General features: G+C 39.7%; 1 protein-coding gene across 4 annotated transcripts in view; it reads left to right on the top strand.

Annotated features, from left to right (window-relative positions):
• The window catches only part of LOC117290324 (LIM/homeobox protein Lhx5-like), a 48,595-nt gene extending 38,615 nt beyond the window's left edge, over positions 1 to 9,980 (top strand). For 2 of the 4 annotated variants that reach the window (XM_033771648.1, XM_033771647.1), the window contains exon 5: positions 7,372 to 9,980. In XM_033771648.1, coding sequence (XP_033627539.1) covers positions 7,372 to 7,751 — 380 coding nt within the window. In that variant the 3' untranslated portion in view covers positions 7,752 to 9,980. The remainder of the gene's footprint in view (positions 1 to 7,371) is intronic. The other 2 variants (XR_004519036.1, XR_004519037.1) reach the window with 2 other exon arrangements.
• The last annotated feature ends 3,115 nt before the right edge of the window (positions 9,981 to 13,095 follow it).

Here is a 13,095-nt window from a genome sequence, read left to right as displayed (position 1 = left end):
GAAACCGTGGATTCGAAAAGGCCCTATATTAGGCCTTCACTATCCTGCCGCCATCTTGGTCGTGTTTCCAGAATGCATTTGCAACCATAGTATTTATCTTACGAAATGGTACCATTCTATTCTCGTTTCCAGCACATGTACAAAATGGCCGCCCTGTATCTCCTCGACTTGAAAGTGGGATTCTGTTATCATTGAGTTGAACTTCTATTGTATTAGCTGTGACGTGTTTTGTATGAATTCGGTACCAAATGGACCAATGTACACCTTATGTTGGTTGATTATACCGACATCCATTGAAGACAGTTTCATTGTAATGAGACAAACAGCTTTGTCAATATTTATTTACCCTCTCTGAGAGTGTGAGGAGCAAGCAAACGTGAACCTCCTCGCCAACCTTTCCGAAGCTGTAATGTTATGTTTAGCGAGACACGCACGTTTCATCTCACACAAAGTTCATTTAACACCTCATACCACCTCGTACCGCATAAAGGCTGCATGCCCCTTAACACAATCACCTCGACCCCAGGGATTTCACGTTGACGCCATTTCAACTGCTCGCTGTAAGTCACCAAGTTGCACATTGGAGTGCACATTGTTAACAACTGACTGCTTCGTGTTCACACCTACGTAGGAACACCCCCCCCCCCAATCTCCTCCCAGAATAAAAATACAAAATTGTAAGGAAATGATGACAAAATGGCATAGATAATTATGGCAGATGTTGTACATTATCTGATATCTAAAATTCTCGTTTACAACGAAAGTGTGTCTTTTTGTCGGTAACGATTATTTAAAAATGCAGTCTGACAATAAAACAGAGTCCGGTTGAATTTGAGGCTTCGGGCAAAATGCTACTCATATGGCATGGTTTGAACATATATTCAATATATGTGGAGTTAGAAATTGAAAGGTTTTCCTTATTATAACATCGGGGGGGGGGGGGTCTGATTTCAATGTTCAGTCGGGTTTACCAATTTAGATTTACCAATTATGGCGCGCTTTATTAATTTCTAGTTAACCCTCGAGGTCGTGGCATAAATACCTTCACTGAAACAAAACACAATGAAATTGTAATAACAAATACGAATAAAAAAAGGAAGCGCACTTCCCAAATGATTTGTTCTAACTGCATAACAAAGTACGGGAGTGCTTATATTGCAGCATTGCATCCATGGCTGATTTAACTTGTGATTTATAGAGACTACTTTGTTCTTCTTTAATCCACAAACATTTGCCATCAATTATTTGAGGTCATTGGTGTATGATGGTGATAGAACGTACTTCTTTCTCTTACCCGGTATTCCACGCTCAATCGCACACCAAGTCTTTACGACCTTTTGACAATATTGTTCCCACATTTTTCTTTTTAAATTGCGCTTACATTTTGATGAACAAGATTTTCAACCAAGGCCTTGGGCTATTTTTCAATTTGAAATGTGTCAGTTTTCAATGATTTCCCCTCCTTGCGTGACCGGTAATGCAACCAAATTTCTGGCGATTTTTGCTTCCTAATGTGTTAACAGAAAAGTTGTGCTTGATCGCGTGAGGGTTATGTGATGCATAGAGGTAGGTGTATTGTAGATACGTTCCAACCTGGACAGCTGGCGAGCAATAGGCTTCATGAATATACCTCTGGCTAGCTTTTACTAACGGCAGTCTGCTTAACTTTACTGTGGGAGAACTAGACATGCACTACCAGTCACGCATAAATAACTGAGTCAGTCTTACAGGGAAGGAAAATGAACTGAAGTGAAACCAGAGTGAACAAAACCTGAAGTTAGAGGAACCATGGAGTAGCCCCTATTGACAAGAATAGTTTCTGGCTTAACTCAATCTAGAGAATAACGTCATGAAAGGAATACCGACACGTTGTTAAAGTTTAGTTTGACCGAAGAACTCGGCAAGTTTATACAAGTTTTTTTTAAGAACAAAACAAAAAGGTTTTGATTTGTGCTCGGTGAGGGATGAATCTGCGCAGTAGGCCGTGAAAACTCAATCTGCCATCAATCATAGAGCTAGCCGCGTGACAGGTCGGCCCTATGGCACACTGTTTGCTACCTCAGCCGCGTACCGGCTACAACGCCCAAAACGGAACATTTACTGGGTGTGCTTTTCAATGTATTGAAATTAAAAATACAACAAAACACATTGAGTGTATAGGCTAGGGCCTCGACAGCAAAATGAATGCAACGATTGTATTACTTGTTTCAAGCTTCATATACGATCAACAGTCAAAAAAGTGCACGACCCGTGTGGTTGGGTCAGCTTGTGCCTTAAAGTGGTAGTTTGCTGCCCTCTACTCTATGGGTTGTAGTTGTAACACCAATACCAAAGCGTTTTCTAAAAGCATTGAACACGTTCCTGTGCGGGCAAAATCTTCAACCGATTAAGCGGCTCTTGAATGTTTACGACAAGGACGGGTGAAGCGAATCGGCTTGGATTCAATAACGCTGTGTATAAAACAGTCGTTGAATAAACGGACTTGCAAACTGATGGTAGAATCATTGACTCTTGATTCTCCAGTGGGGGTTAGGTAGGTTTACCTCGCCCCTAACATTGTAATCTTTTGATCGTCCGCTAGTTTGAGTAGTCCCTTTGGTCCTTGGTGCATGTGTTGGCCGGTACTGCAACCCGCCATAGGCCCCGTCTTTCTAGCACAGTCAAGTGTTAGGATACGTAATGAAGGTTATTAGGGGTTTTGTTAAGAAACGGCAACTAAGCATCTGGTACATGGGTTAAGATTATGACCTATAATATATGATTTATGAGTGTGTTATAACTTGTTAAAGTTAATGATAATCAATGTCCTTGTCAGGTCGAGCCTCATTTCCCTGGTTTTCAGGCTTTATTCAATGCCGGGTGGCTTCAAAAAAGAATACAATCACTAGGTGATCACACATACACTCTTGATTTGCTGAGATGTACAACAATGAGCCATTCCAACAGCTTTATTCCACAAACTGCATCAAACTCAACTGCATCTTAGGAACACCTTGCCTGGTGCATGTTTCCCTCCACCCTACAATCTAGACTGTTGTAAGAGGAACATCAATTCCTACCTTCAGTAACCTGAGTTCTTTCCACTTTACATTGAAGAATTGTTCTTCGTGTAGCCCCATTTACCAAGAGTGGCTTTTAGCCTTGTTTGGGCGAACTTGCAAAACAAAAACAATTTTACACCAAAAAAGGTACAAGAATGATAGATCACCACACCTTCCCAAGTTCAAGTTAGACCTATTCCTTGCCGACACCCCTCCCTTCTCCCTCCTCCTCACCTCTCCGTCCAAATTTACCTCCTTCCTTAATTAACACCTCCCTCACAATATGTTACTTTTGGGAATCGAGGTTGAAAGGCTAAACACCGTTCCAGTCATTACACAAACTAAGCATAAGTGATTCGGTGCTTTTGAAATTGTCGAAATGAAATTCAAAATAATGCGCAACACATGTTGACTTCAAACTCAAATTGTCCGATTCTAGTCACTATAGATGCTTTTTCATTGAAACCGTGACATACAGATGTTTTTCCAATTAACGCAATAATTGGAGTGTTTTTAGCTTTTGTTGGTTTTTGTTCCAGGTGTGAATAAACAATCACCAGACACAAGATGAAGAAATCAAATTATAGAAAAGATCATTATTGTGTAAATACGAACTGTATTTAATAATGAGCTTGACATTGTGTGTAGCTTTCCCGTGTAGCAACCAGTCGATATTTTTTATCAAGGCCGAAAACCCCAGAGGGCTAAACTAAAACAGTTGATTTTAATTTGATTCTTTTCTTCTCCACTGTAACAGGTTGCACAAAAGAAAAATAGCCCAGTTTAGAAATGGCCTCAGGGTGTAGTCCTGAACGGTGCGTAGCTCATCGAACCGCGTTACTGATCAGCCCTAATTAGTGGTTTCTAGAATAAGGGCATGTCATTTGTAACTCGAGAAATCGCACAGTGCTCATTAAAACTTTCAGTTCACTCGTTTCCTGTTGCGAATAAGGTTTCTTTCAAGAAAAGAAACAGTTATTTCTGACAAGTTGCTCTTTTTTTCTTACTTGTTTTGTTTAGAATTCGGCATTGGAAAGACCCCCTGTGTGGAACGTTCGGAAATGTTTAATTTACTCTTGAACTCTCGAGGCGAATTCTGGGAAGTCTCACCTGAAATAAGATGGACAAATGAAAGAGTTGGTCTAGTTTGGTTTGACCCGTCTCCGTAAGAAAGTGAATTTCATTGACATTTTGTTTTATGTCACAATTTTAGCAGTCATATTGCCATACTGTAATAAATGGACAAGTAGTAGGCGAACCTTGAGTTTACATTGGGAACCACTTATTTAATTTTTACTTATGAATTTCTCAGTAGATCCACTCTCGTACATGGCTCAAGCGAGGGGAAAAATACTACGTGAAAACAAAATACGTGAATTCGTTTTCCGCACACTAACCCCCGCCCCTACACCGGTTTCCGTCCTTGATTGCATCATGTGTCTGCTTAGGATTTGAAGCCATTGTTTAAAATCAGTGGATGTTTTTTCTTAAGTTGCTGGATTTGTGAACAAATTATGATGAGCAGATTTCTGAGATTGATCTTTGTCTGTGTTCATGTTGTGTACATTTCTTTACTGTATTTACCTTTAAACTGTCCAATGCTTCCCGTTCCTTATTCACTATTCAGCGATTCCAACACACTTTGTATCCTAAGCATTTCACACCTCTATCTCACACCGTCTTCAGTATTTGATGCGAATGGTGTGAGGGACTCGTGCGTGCTTCTAAGTACAAAGTCATGTCTTTTCACCTTCTCATTGTGACTCAGAAATGGCGGCAAGTCGTGGTTTGGGTCGTTAGTTTTTCTGGCGGGAAAGTTCTCGACTTTTCATCTTATCGTTACGGTTGGTAACCGTTGGTTACATTGTATTGAACTCCTTTCTCATTTCTCGACTTCGATACATCTTAGGCCCATGTTAAACAAGGCAATTTACAGGCAACCAATTCCAAGCAGTCATCACCAAGAAAATACATTTACGTAATGTCCACATATTTTTCTTTGGAATTTTGAGGCACTGTGTATGCACTGTATGCAGTTGGTTGCCTAGTTACCTGTGAAAGTTGTCTCGTGTGTTGAATAGTTTGGTGACCCATGTTGTGTGGTTTCATTTGAGTTAGAGTTTGTATTCCGAAGCCGTATGAAGGTTCATCCAGTACAACGAAGCTCCTAGCTTAGGAGTGAAACGTAAAATAGTATGTTTTTTGAACAGTTTACTGAAGCGGGATTTGAACCAAATACATCCGGATTAACTTGCCGGTGCTCTACCAACTATCTAGCCCCATGTTTGCGCTCTACCTATAACTTGCGCTCTACCTTAACTTTGTTCAAAGATGCCAGTCAGAAGCCATACCGCCGTTAGCTACTGTAGCTAGGGACCACACCCAAGCTTACGATACAACATGGGAAGCGGCAGCCAGGGGATCATCTTAGGGGATGTCACTTCATACAGCTTACTATGATACAACGAGGAAAAAACACTTTACTTCGGGCAGGGACTTTCTTCACAGGAATCCGATATTGTTCCCATAAATCCTAGCAAAATCATGGTTCACTTGTCTTAGTTACCGCCAATTGGTTCGGACAAGTGACCACAGAGGTCCATTGAATCTCAAGTACGCATGACCTTAAAAAACAATTTGTACCGGAGCGTCCAAAACCTCTCGATTTCCTAAAGCAATCCAGGCGTCTCCTCTTAGAGGAAAGATCAAGTTGTGGTTGTTCTGTCATCATTCGTGTCCGAGTTACCCATCAGTCTGTTATGATTGATACTTTTAGGATGACGGGCAAGAATACATTAGTTTCCCGTTGCGTGTAGCCAGGCGGATTTTCCCGTTACGGCCAAGTGCGCCTGGGCCAACGTACGTGATCGTAGCATCTGCCTACCCGTGTGCTCCAAAGAGTGTCAGTGCAAAGCTTGGCAATTCCCTCAGGAAGCTTGGCCGGATGAAGGCCCTCAGGTACCCCTTGGAGCCTGCCTAAGAATGGGACATGGGTGGTTGCGTCCGTGCTCAGGTCTCCGTTAGTTGGAGTCATAGCAAAGGGTGTCCCAGGAGAGTCAGTCCACCCGAGCGTTTTTATTCCAGTGGACGCGATCCACGATGCGTGGCTTGCTTTCGAAAGGGGGTAATGGTAACTCCGGGTAGAGTCAGTTCCAGGGGGAGTAGAGGGTGACAAGGCCGCCGTGCGTAAGGGAAGTCTCGCCCGTCAAGCTCCACTGAGCTGCCGCTAGCCGTTCTGGCAAGTCCATCTGTGACCCACTACATGTACATAGCTTCATGGCGAGTCTGTACTTAGGGTGCATTTCCGTCTCCCACAAACGGTTGATTACATTAAAAAATCATCGTCATTTCAATTTCATAGTTACATTTTCTCAAAATTATATACCTTAAAAATGGCAGTAGATTCAAGTTTGCAGTTTATGATGGTTAAAGCCATTATACACTTTCGGTAAACAGTGTTGTCCAAGTCCCACACTTCGTGTATCACAACTTATATATAAAATAACAAACCTGTGAAAATTTAGGCTCAATCGGTCATCGGAGTCGGGAGAAAATAACGGGAAAACCCACTCTTGTTTTCGCGCGTTTCACCGTGTCATGACATGTGTATAAAATAAATCCGTAAGTCTCGCTAACGAGAATTGATATTGTTTTAATGTTTTCTAATAAAGTAAAGCATTTCATTGAATAATATTTCAAGAGAAGTCTTTCACCATTATCTTCTGTAAACCCTGTAAATTATTTGTAAATCTGTGATATTTTTTTTTCTGTACCGAAAGTGTATAATGGACTAGCGGCAGTTTCATGAAAGATGCATGGACTGGACATGACTGGTTTGTCGCTCAACGCCCAACAAGTTTTAGGTGCTAATGACATTCATTAGAACAAAAGCGAAGTGATGTTTGAAGCTTTCCATATAAAGGATAAGAATGAACCATACAAAAAAATAGCAAACTTGCAGGCACAACCATGGAGTAATTCTCTTTTGGGGGAGTGTTGGCTCTGAAAAGAGCCAGTTTGACCTTGACGTTTAGAACGGTTTACTCTGTTCGTCTTCAGAAGTAAAGCCGTTTTACAAAAAAGTATTTTTAAAATCCTCCTTTTGACACGCGCATTACATCTCACTACAGTGTTATAACATGCGCTAATTTACGAACGACTCCTAGCAATGTTGTAAATGTTAAAGCCAAGGCGATACTGATCAATGATGCTTGATCAATATTTGCACAGTTTTGTGTTTGTTCTTTACTTTAAGGGGAGTTGTTTAGAAGCAAATAATAAATAATAGTCAAGTTTTAATTCATCTTTTTTAAACTTTGTTTTCTTGCAGACGGGGCACCAGGCGACTATTACACACAAGGTTATTATGATTTTTTCCCTGGTCACCAGCCGCCACCAGATCACCAAGGTGAGCCATTGGCCTACATGGGTACCCAAGTCGCACAGCACAACCCACTTACAAGCCTGGAGCAACCCCTTCATCAGAACATGTCTGGCCTACCGCCAGAGGGAGCCCAGCAGTTTGGTATTCCACACCCTAAGGATATGAGCCCGAGCCCAGAGCCACCTATGACAATGACACACAATGGAGAAGGATACCGGCATAGTGACGGTAGATTCATCGTCACTAGAGCAGGATTGCCTCATGGAGGACCTTTGAATGGGTACGGTAGAGGTATGACACAAGAACTTGTCGGTGAGGTATGGTGACGATAGCCTCATGTCATGAGAATAGACTGCCATTATATAGAACTAAGAGGTTCCAGTGGTTCAGTGAGTTATTACACTAAACACCGTACCAAAGATGAAAGCCCGTATTGGAGACCTCAAGGAAACATCATCACTACATGAGGCACTGAAACTGAATGCATTTCCACTGGAGGCACTCTGTGTGATCCTCATGTTAACCCCGAATATCCTGCCTCGTTCAACTTGAATCTTACCTCAATGTCATAATGGAATGATCCATTTCACATCAGCTATAATTATTCACACATTGGAAATCCAAACTGAGGTATATTCGACTTAACTATCAGTCGCTTGCAGCCAGACACCAAAGGTTTTAATTAATGTATGGAATCTCTTCACAGGCTACCATGGAATGATACCAGTGACTTTAAGAGACATGCAGCAATCTTGAATTGAACCGTGAAGGGAAGTTGAGGTACCACCGGGGAAGCCTCACTCACAATAAGGCACCTTAAGGTTGACTCACAATGAGGCACAATAAGGTTTACTCACGGTGAGGCATCATACGGTTTGGTTTACTCACGGTGAGACACCTTAACGTTAACTCGAGATGGGGCACATTAAGGTTTGGTTTACTCACGGTGAGGCACCTTAAGGTTTACTCACGGTGAGGTATCATAAGGTTGACTCACGATGAGGCACAAAAAATTTTACTCACGGTGAGGCATCATAAGGTTGACTCACGGTGAGGCATCAAAAGGTTTACTCACGGTGAGGCATCATAAGGTTGACTCACGGTGAGGCACCTTAAGGTTTACTCACGGTGAGGCATCAAAAGGTTTACTCACGGTGAGGCACCTTAAGGTTTACTCACGGTGAGGTATCATAAGGTTGACTCACGGTGAGGCACCTTAAGGTTTACTCACGGTGAGGTATCATAAGGTTGACTCACGGTGAGGCACCTTAAGGTTTACTCACGGTGAGGCATCATAAGGTTGACTCACGGTGAGGTATCAAAAGGTTTACTCACGGTGAGGTATCATAAGGTTGACTCACGGTGAGGCATCAAAAGGTTTACTCACGGTGAGGCATCATAAGGTTTTTGAGGCACCATTAAGTTATTTCGTGACATATTTCGCCATCAGCGGCATTTTGAAGTTGTAATGTATTATTTATTTTCGTCTAACTTATCTGAATATTTGGTGGTGTATCAAACATTCCCGCCAAAACTTAGTGTTGGTCTCAAAGAAACTTGCGTTTATTTCTTTGAGAATCACTTTGATTGACGTTATGCCTTCTATTTTCACTCAGCACAGTGCCACTTTATATTTACAACAACCGTTTCAATATTTTGTCTTGTTTTCTTGTTGCTCACTTCACTTTTTTTAATAGTCCAAATATTGTATATATTTGTCTCTTTGAAATACCACGCAACTCATTTGTATAGAAGGGAGGCAAAGACAGGCAAACTAAACCTTCAAGATGTCTACCGTCTCAATGACAAGACCACTGATTTCCCTGTTGCATCCCCCACCTAGCCCCTCCCCTCTCCCACTACTTTGAGAATGTAACTTTTTAAAGTTGTTATAAATTATTCCAGTGTGAACCAATTTTGGACCAAATTTTACTAAGAATCAGCAGATCGTTTGCGTTGTCTATATGCAATCATTCCTTTTTGTTATGTGGTTTTCAGAACCATTCATTCTATTGTACGGATGCGATTGTTTGGTACATGACTTATTGCAACATTTTAGACCAGGTGCAACTCCATTCTGTATCAGAGCACGATACATAAAGAGCTAATGTCGTCTTTAGGGAATAACTTGAATTTTTATAAAAGGTAATGAGTGATTACCATGTGTATTTTAAAAGGGGCAATTAGGATATGCAAATGAGTATTCCGTTTTTGACTCGTCACAATTCAATTACCAAAAAGTGCAACGGACGAACGGTCTTTAGACATTCAGTCTAATTCTTAATTCGTTTAAATAAGAATAGCGAATAATGGTTTATGAATCAACAATGGCTTTGTGTTGATTGATGAGTGTTTCAATTCAGCTAGGTCAAAGTAAGAACTAAATGTCAGTGAAAGGTGTCTCGGATATGACAGCATTTCAGACACAAAATAGTTTCCATTACATGTCATTTGTTGTTTTTTTAAGAAAGAACAAAATTCATATTAAAATCATGCGCTTGCTTTTCGAGCATGACCGCTGCCAAACAATTTCTCTGAGAGAGCGATCTATTTGTGTGGGTTTTTTTTTTTTTTTTGGGGGGCGGGGGTTTGGGGGGGTCGAATTTGTTGTTATTATTGTTAGTTTTTAACTGTTTTTATTTATATTTATAATTGTTATTAGCCTGAACAATGGCAACAGTTCTCAGAAAGAGTTTGTTTTTAAACCTAGGACTTACTAAATTAAGATGAACCCTTCTTTGAAATGAGTAAAGGCTTAACTGTCCGGAATTAGTTGTGTAATTGCATTCCTTCTTTCTAACCATACAATGATCTGCCTAAAATTTATACAAAGGCGGAAATATGTTTTCCCTTGGTCATACAAATAGACTCTAACCAAGATTTATGGCGTTGGGTACCATTTTGTTTTACTGGTCTAGGAAATTTCAATTTATTTATTTTTATTTGAAATTTAGAACATTCTGCTAGTGGTTGTTGGAGAATCCTAACAGGATTTCCCGCACCGACCACTATGGGGAGAACGCCGATCATGACATTCATGAAACAGCCATCATGGAGATAAAAACACGGACCTGTATTCATTTACATTGTATAATGTTACTGGCATTCATGAAACAGCCATCATGGAGATAAAAACACGGACCTGTATTCATTTACATTGTATAATGTTACTGGTAAACCAGAGAACATGACAAAATGACCGCCATGTCACAACATTAGTTGCACATTTCTCTTTTTAAAACAGTTGATGATCACATCAAAAACTGATTCATCAATTAGATTTTGCTTTCACTTTTTGCAAACATTTGAAACTACATCTCTTCTTCTATTTTGCAGTACTTTTTGATTGGATATTGTCGTTTGTAATTTCAAATGTCACAAAGTGTAAACACTGTACTGTACGAGAGAACATTATTTTTATGGTCATTGTTCAGAATTCAGTGTTATGTAGAAAATAGTCAAGACTAAGACATAACGCTATCTTTTGTGTATGTGGAATATATTTCAGTCATGTGATAAACGTCAACCAACTGGCTGTGGAACAGTAATTTAAGCATCGGAGTTGACCAATCACATTTGACTAATTAGCATAATTATGCATTTCTTTTTAACGCAGCAGCTACGTGATTGGTCATTCATTGTGGATGACGTAAGCAGCAATTTATGTGATTGGTTGACAGTCGGTTGTATAACAAGTGTGTCATAAGGTCAATTTAAGTTGGATGATCATAATAATGAGTTGTAAAATATGAATATGTAAACCTGTCTAGGCGACAGGATAACTGTATATTTGTGGCCATTGGTGCAAGAAAATAAAGGTATTATTTATGTCGAGTAAAACGTACCAAACGTAAACCATGACTCGTGTCTTTCTTGAATCAGTTTCTTTCTCACTTGATGTATACCGACATATTAATAAAATTAAAAACCTGTTAACATTTTGAATCAATTGGTCATGGAAGTTGCAAGAGAATAATGAAATAAAAACACACTTGTTGCACATATGTGTGCTTTCAGATGCATATTAAACGGCTCCTGGCCTGATGTCTTTAACAATATTTGCGTGAAAACAACCTCTTTCTCAAAAAACTAAAAAAAAACTATTTCGAGTGTCCAGTGCCTTTTAACTCTTAATTTACCCTGTCAAGCCCGAATTGATTGAGATAAAGGAAACAACTTTATAAGGAAGTTTCATCAAGGAATTTGTTTTTTAAATATATCACTCACAATAACTGTATCCGATCTCACATTATACGACTAGTTTCAACCCGACCCTAATTGTTATTCTAACGATGTCGTCTTGCATTGACTTCATCAAAGGGGAATTGTTGCATTTTAGGCCGCATAGTTTAACGATCCGACTAAATACAGTTAAATGAAAAAAAGAACTACCTAAAAGACACGTGGCCATTGTTTCAAAGAGTTATTTTGAACTAACCAGTGTATTTAATTGGCTCAATCGCGCGTTGTGTTGCAGGGTTTTTCTACTGGTACCAATAGCCCGGTTTGTGACACTTAGGATTGTAAATTTAACTGTGGCAACTCTGTCCCGGTTGATGTAACTCGTATATAATTGAGATATTTGAAGTAGTACCAGTATCTCAACATGATATGCTGACTTCAAATTAATTACATCATGTATAAAGACTAACAAAATTAGACTCACTTTCCGCTTGGATGATCATCTTCAGAAATTAGAATAATTCATTAACACCGTTGCCTTTTAGAGGGTTTGGGTGCTTTTTGTAGGTCATAGAGCATAATGTCCACAAATTTACATTAAACTACACCGTTTGAAGATATTGATAGTTGAAAGCTTCTCTTAAGTTATTACTTGCTGAGGTGCTGTATAGTCTTTGAGAAAAGAGTAAAACAATGTCACCAAAATGATATCCGTCTCGGGAGACCAACATTATTAATTTTTAGCATGCAAAATGTATTTACCATTACCAGTATTGGTAGGCCCCTATATACCTAAACCATTTTAACTGAAAAAAAAACAACAATTTATCTCGAGGAATATGCATCAATTAAATGGTTTGAAAGAATGCTCTGTGAATGCACTGTCACATTGTGAATGGATGTACGTCCATGATTGATTCACATCAGAGGTGAACATTGCGACTTAGCAGAGTTCTCTTGATCAGGTTCTTCTTGACTGAACAAACCAACACACTGAGCCTTTGTCTAATTAATACTATTTCTTCAATCACAAGAATTCCCTGATGGTCGACACACCAGGAATGGAATTTCATGAACAAAGCAAAGTAACAAAACATCACCATTATAAGATTAGTACACGCTGTGTATCTGGACAGTCTTCACTGAACTAGAGAAACAATTAGAGAACTGTGAAACTTTCAGTAACTTCAGATAAAGACACACTTTCATAACGAAGCAAAGACGATCTTTAGGTCTAAACTTCCAACATGGTAAAATGCAATTCGAGAAGCAAGCAGTGGATTGATGTTGAAACTCTTGTTGAAGGATATGGTAAGTGGAAAGGATAGCCATTAAACGTATGCTCATGCTGTTCAATATACTTCTCACAGGAATCAATGGCGAGGTTGTGCTGAACATTAATGTTGGGAAAACAGTCCGTATCCCGCTACCACTTTTGCATTCTTTACGAAACAAGTTATACTAAAATCAGAATTGCATTTTGGTAAA

This window comes from Asterias rubens, chromosome 5, assembly GCF_902459465.1.
Source record: "Asterias rubens chromosome 5, eAstRub1.3, whole genome shotgun sequence".
Lineage (NCBI taxonomy): Eukaryota > Metazoa > Echinodermata > Asteroidea > Forcipulatida > Asteriidae > Asterias > Asterias rubens.
This window is presented reverse-complemented; position numbering and strand designations above follow the sequence as displayed.